At 55.7% G+C, this 6000-nt stretch overlaps 1 protein-coding gene across 1 annotated transcript; it reads left to right on the forward strand.

Moving 5' to 3' along the window:
* Positions 1–3121: 3121 nt before the first annotated feature.
* LOC113989683 (zinc finger protein 239-like) lies at positions 3122–5553 on the forward strand. Its single transcript, XM_027724482.2, has 2 exons — positions 3122–3157; positions 3342–5553. Exons 1-2 carry the CDS (start codon positions 3136–3138, stop codon positions 4274–4276), a joined length of 957 nt encoding a protein of 318 aa, XP_027580283.2. The 5' UTR covers positions 3122–3135; the 3' UTR covers positions 4277–5553.
* Positions 5554–6000: the final 447 nt, after the last annotated feature.

Raw genomic sequence — 6000 nt, forward strand, 5'->3', positions numbered from 1 at the left:
TGCTTGGGAGGGGTGGGATTGGTTCTTGAAGGAGTGGGATGAGGTTTGGAAGGGGTGAGATGGGGGAAATTGTTCTTGGGAAGGGGGTCTTCATGCCTGGGGGAGGGGTGGGATGGATGGGATGGGGTCTGGAATGAGAGAGCTGAAGGTTGGGGATGATGAGGCCGGGGGGGATCCCATTTCTGAGGGCATTTTGGGGTATCCCCCATTCATGAAGTGATTTTTGGGTATCTGCCATTCCTGAGGGGGTACTGGGCTACCCCCAGTCCCGAGGGAGTTTTTGTGGTACTCCCCAGTCCTGAGGAGGGGACTGTGAGGGAGGGGATGTGTGGCTCCAGCACTTGGAATGAGGTGCCGCAGGGAGGGACACTGGGAGCCTGTTTTGGGGAGGATTCTGATGCTTTCTGCCAATTTGGAGGATTATCAACAGCTTTGGGGGGGTTTACCGCTCATTTTGGGGGGCTGAGGTGACCCCCCCCCTCATCTTGGGAGGGTTACATGGCCCCATTTCTGAGAGGATCCTGCTGCTTTCCACCAAGTTTGAGGGGTTATAAACAACCCTTGGGGGTTCTCCCCTCATTTTCGGGGGTTGGGATGACCCCATGGCTCCAGTGATGGCTGAAGGGGGGTTATAACCCCCAGCTGGGGGTGATACAATCAGCTTGTGCAGGTCCCATATTAGATGGAAATCCCACCTGCAGGAGGGTGTCCCTTCTTCCTTCAGGTCCCCTGGGGTGGGTCTAGGACCACTCCCGACACGGGGGCACCCCCTCTCCTGGCCATCCTACCTCCCGTGGACCACAGACTCTGGCACCCACTGCACCCCCAATTCCGGCCTCTCCCAGTCCCCAACTCCTCCTTTCCTCAACCTCAGGGATCCCCTGAACCCCCTTCTTGGACATCCCATGTCTCCCCACCCACTGAACCACCTTTTCCTGACACTGGAGGCCCCTGGATGCCCCTTTTCCTGGGCACAAGGACCCCCTGGACCCCCCATCCTGCCTCTCCCCACCCCTAGCCCCGCCTTTCGTTGACCTGGGGAACCCCCCGGACCCCCATTCCCAGACACTGGGACCCCCCTGCACCCTCTTCCCCAGCTCCAGACTCCCCCTGCACCCCCTTATCCTGCATCCCTCCTCCCTACACCCCCTTTCTCGCCTATCCCACCTCTCCCCCCCCCCCAGCCTCCCCCTGCCTTGACTCTGGGACTCCCCAGGCCCCCCAAACCCCCGTGTCCCCCGATTCCCCCCTCCCTGCGTTACCTGTTTGTGGCGGGGTCGGAGCCCAGCCCGGGGCTCCCCCACCTCATATCTGTGGAGGAGGAGGAGGGGAAGGGGCTGGAATTAGGGAGGGGCAGGAGCGGGAGGAAGTGGAGGGGGAGGAAAGGGCGGGATGGGGAGGATCCGGAGCAGGAAGAGCAGCGTCGGCCAGAGCAGAAGGAAAAGCTGGGGGGCCGGAGCTTCCCCGGGAGCATCGCTCCCTCCGCATCCCGCGGGTGAGCCGGGAGGGGGAGCTCGCCCCAAATATCTTGAGGGGTCTCTGGGTTTGTTTTTTTTTCTTTTTGTCGGGGGCCGGTGCGATGTTGAAGCCTGGAGGATTCCAAAGCTGAGCCAGAAATGCCCTTTGGGGCGATATTGGGGGTCCCCGGGAGGTGCTTTTTTGGGGGGGTCCCGGTGGCAGTTCCCGGCAGAGCCCCGGCGGTGGGTGCGGGGATACGGGGTCCCCCCCGGGTGGGATTTGGTCTTCCCTTGGTCAGGAACCGCCGCCTCCATTGTCGGCCCGCTACCCCAAAACCCGCACACCGGTTTTGGGGACCCCCCGGGAAAGCCGGGGATGGGTGGGAACCCCGGGACCCCCGGAGTGGGGAGAACGGAGAGGGGTGATACCGGAGCTGGGGGACCCCCGACGGCCTGGAGAGGGGGGGCAGTTCTGGGACAACGAACTGGGTGCCCGGAGAGGGGGCATTCCCAGGATTCCCGGGCCCCCAGCAGCCTGGAGAGGGGGAACTCAGGAGAGGGGGGACCCGTGGGACCCCTGTGTCCTAGTTAGAGCAGCCGGGCCCAGTTTCGTGGGTGTAACATATGGGTGTAACCCAAACTGGGTGTTCTACACCGTCCCTGTCATTTCCCAGGAACTGTTAACAACAGGTCGTTTGCAGCAGCTGCTCAGAGCACACCTGACCCCTCAGGCTGCAGTTATGGGTGATGTTAACTCTCCTCCAGGGACTCATTAGCACCTCCACACCCAGCCTGAGGGGTCATGTCTGCTAATGGGCCACCAGGGATTCCAAAAATATCTCACATCACCCACTGTGGAACTCCCTGCCCTGGGGGAGGTACTGGGCATTCCCACTCCTGAGTGTGTATAATCTTGGGGTCTTGGGACTTCTGGGCCCGTTTGTCCAGTCCAGAGGAGGACCAGAACCTCGACCAGACTGTGATCACCACCCTCGACCAGCACTCTCACCAACAGGTTTTCCCTCTCCTTTTACTTTGGACTCAGGGGGGACCACGTGGGGCTCCAAAACACCACTCTGTTCGTGCCCCACGGTGCTGGGTTATACATCTGGGTTTTGTGGGTTAAAAACATTTGTTTGTCCATATAATTGTATTTATTGTATTATTTTTATTAAATTGTAACTCTGACTTATAATCTCTTTTGAGTTGGGTTCATTTCTCCAGCACACCCTGGAGAAGGGACCCCTGGGACCTCTGAAACCCTTGGCATTCCTAAGTGGGACCCTGGAGAGGGGGCAATCCCAGAACCCCAAAGTGGGGAAACTGCAGAGGCACAGAGGATTGGGATTCCCAGGACCCCTGGCAGCTTGGAGAGGGTGGTGACCCCAGAGAGGGGGAACCCCCAGTCCATGTGGGACCCCCAGCAGCCCGGACAGGGGGGACCCCTAGAACCCCAAAATGGAGAGACCAGAGAGGGGGATCTCCTGGGAGGGTTTTTTGGGGCTGAATGTTGGTATTTTGGAGGTTTTTACAGTTGCAAGATGCTTGGTGGCTTTTAGATATGGACTTGGACTGGAGGAACCCCCAACCCAATGTGCTCACACCTTGTTTTTGCTCCTCAAAACAGGATTTCTCCTTCCTTGGCCAGATGGAGGAGGAGGCTGCGAGGAAGAGGAAGATGCTGTGGGACACCCAGGCAGGTGAGGAGGAAGTCAGTGCCCCTTTGCCCCTGTCTTTCCTACATCTTCCAGCTGAGCATCACCCCGGCCTGTAGGACAACCCCGCTGACGCCGCTGTCCTGCCGGGGCTGGGTCTGGGGGGATCTCCTTGCCCTTTCCTCTGGCCTGGAGGCAAATCCCCTTCTGTCCTTTCTTTCTGCCCCAGGCCCTGAGTTGAGGATGGAGAGCACGGAGGACAAATCCCCCCAGCAGAACCCGGTGGGAGAGGCCGTTTTGAACGGCTCCAGGGCACAGGAAGGCAGCGGGGAGGAAAAGTCCCGGACATTCCCCAGGAGGAGGGACTCCAAAGCCAGCCCAGGGTGTTTCGAGGAGGAAAGACTCAGCCTGTGCTGGGAAGACAGCCAGAGCTTGAGCCAGAGCTCTGACCTGGTGGTCCCTGAGCAGTTTCACACTCAGGAAAAGCCTTACAAGTGCTTGGAATGTGGGAAGAGCTTCAGATGGAACTCCCACCTCCTCACCCACCAGCGCATCCACACTGGGGAACGGCCCTACACGTGTGGGGAATGTGGGAAGAGCTTCAGGCACAGCTCCCACCTCATCACCCATCAGAATTTCCACAGCGGGGAACGGCCCTACATATGTGGGGAATGTGGGAGAAGCTTCAGCCGGAACTCTGACCTGATCTGCCACCAGAAGATCCACGCTGGGGAACGGCCCTACAAGTGCTTGGAATGTGGGAAGAGCTTCAGCAAGAGCACTGCCCTCCTCACCCACCAGCACCTGCACACAGGGGAACAGCCCTACACATGTGGGGAGTGTGGGAAGAGCTTCAGCCAGAGCTCCAACCTCATCACCCACCAGCGTGTCCACACGGGGGAAAGGCCCTACACGTGTGGGGAATGTGGGAAAAGCTTCAGCCAGAGCTCCAGCCTGACCTGCCACCAAAAGATCCACACTGGAGAACGGCCCTACAAGTGCTTAGAATGTGGGAAAAGCTTCAGCAAGAGCTCCCACCTGATTCGCCACCAGCAGATCCACACAGGGGAACGGCCCTACAAGTGCTTGAAGTGTGGGAAGAGCTTCAACGTCAGCTCCAACCTGATCCGCCACCAGCAGATCCACAGCGGGCAACAGTCCTAAAAGTGTGGGGGGTGTAGGACAACCTTCAGTGGCAGCTGCACCTTCCTCACCCACCAGCAGTGCATCCCCACCAAGGAGAGGCCCTACACATGTGGGGAGCACGGGAGGAGCTTCGTCCACTGCTCCAACTCCATCACCCATCGGAGGACCCTTGTTAGGAAGAGACCTGGTGACCCACGTTCTGGGTGATCCATGTTGGGCACAGCCCTAGTGATCCGTGTTCCCAGTGAGCCGTGCTGGGCAGTGTATTGGGTTTTGGTAGCAGGGGGGACTCCAGGGGTGGGTTCTGTGAGCAGCTTCCAGAAGCTTCCCTGATGTCTGGCATCTGTTCCAACCCGTCCTGAAGGTGAGGGTGACCCAGGTTCTCATTTATCCATCCCTTGGGGCAGATCAGAGTGAAAGGACAGCAAATGATGGCTGTTTATAAATATGTATGTGTAGGGTTTATTTTAGAACAGTTTGGTTGCCATGTAAAGCAGGTTTGGAGCCATTTTGGTTCTTATTTCTAGTAATAAAAAAGCATAAAAGAAACACTTAGGAAAATTTATAAGGGAAAAGAAAGAATCAGAGTAGAAAAATACAGAGTCACAACCCGAGGATCCAGCATAGACTTGGTTGTTGCAATTCCCATGTCCCTTGGTCCAAGTGATGATCACGGTCTTGATCCATCAGGGGTTTTCAGTTTCAGGGAAAGTTTTTCAATGCCAAATGTTTACTCTTTAAATCCAGGACTGAGAGCAGTTAATTCTGCTTTCTGAGCAGAGACAGTCGTTGGTAAGGCTGTGATTCGATTCCCTTGGTGGTGGTGGTCACTGCTCAGCCTGTCACTCGTTTTCCCTCCCAAACAAAGCTGCTTCCACTGGGTACAATTCCCAGTCAGGGGTTTTGGCTGGAATGGGCTCTTCGGTGATCTGCTAGAAACTGTGCAAACACTCCCAGAGCAACATTCTGCCTCTCACAGATAAACAGTTCAAAAGGTTTTGAGAGATCTGGCAGACCCAGAGCTGGGCCTCTCATCAGGGGGTGCTTTGGCTGCTCAAAGGCTGCTCTTGCACCATCTGCCCAGGTGAGGAAATTCTTATAGGGCTGTTTTTAAAAGTTCATATAATGGTCTTACCACAAGTCCATAGTGAGCAATCTAGAGTGGACACCATCCTGCCACTCCAGGAAGGCAGTTCATGAACTGTTTTGTGGCTCAGGGAGGAGACAGGTGGCTTCTTTTCTTCCTTCCCGGTTTCTGTATTTTTTCATTCAAAAGTAAAGATTTCTTGACTTTCCTTGATCAAGAGGATGCAGAAAAAGGCATGTTTAATACTGTAAACCATTGAAGTGGTTTCTCTCAGGTCCTGCACTAAGCAATGATCTTTACCACTTGCTTTCTTTATGGGTACTTGGATTCACATTCTGCAAGCAAACCATGCTTAGCAAATATGTCTGTTATTGAAACCAATCCAACTTAGCTTTCTAATTTCAAAGGATACTGGTTTTGCCTTACTGATATAGCTCCTTCCTCAGGGGTGATTCGATTTTCCTGGAATTCCACTGTCCCACATGATAGGAACAACTTCAACTTCAGTCGGTGTTACAGGTTTTCTTGTTTTCAAGAAAAAAAAAACCCTGCTTGGAATTTTTTCCCTTTAGCACTGTGAAAGAAAGGTGTTGAGGGAGGGGGGAGGAGATGGCCAGGGTGAGCCAGACACACAAAAGGACCGGCTGATAGCCCC

Source organism: Pipra filicauda, unplaced genomic scaffold, assembly GCF_003945595.2.
Source record: "Pipra filicauda isolate LSUMZ 115617 unplaced genomic scaffold, ASM394559v2 scaffold285_size1263560_pilon, whole genome shotgun sequence".
NCBI classification, from domain to species: domain Eukaryota; kingdom Metazoa; phylum Chordata; class Aves; order Passeriformes; family Pipridae; genus Pipra; species Pipra filicauda.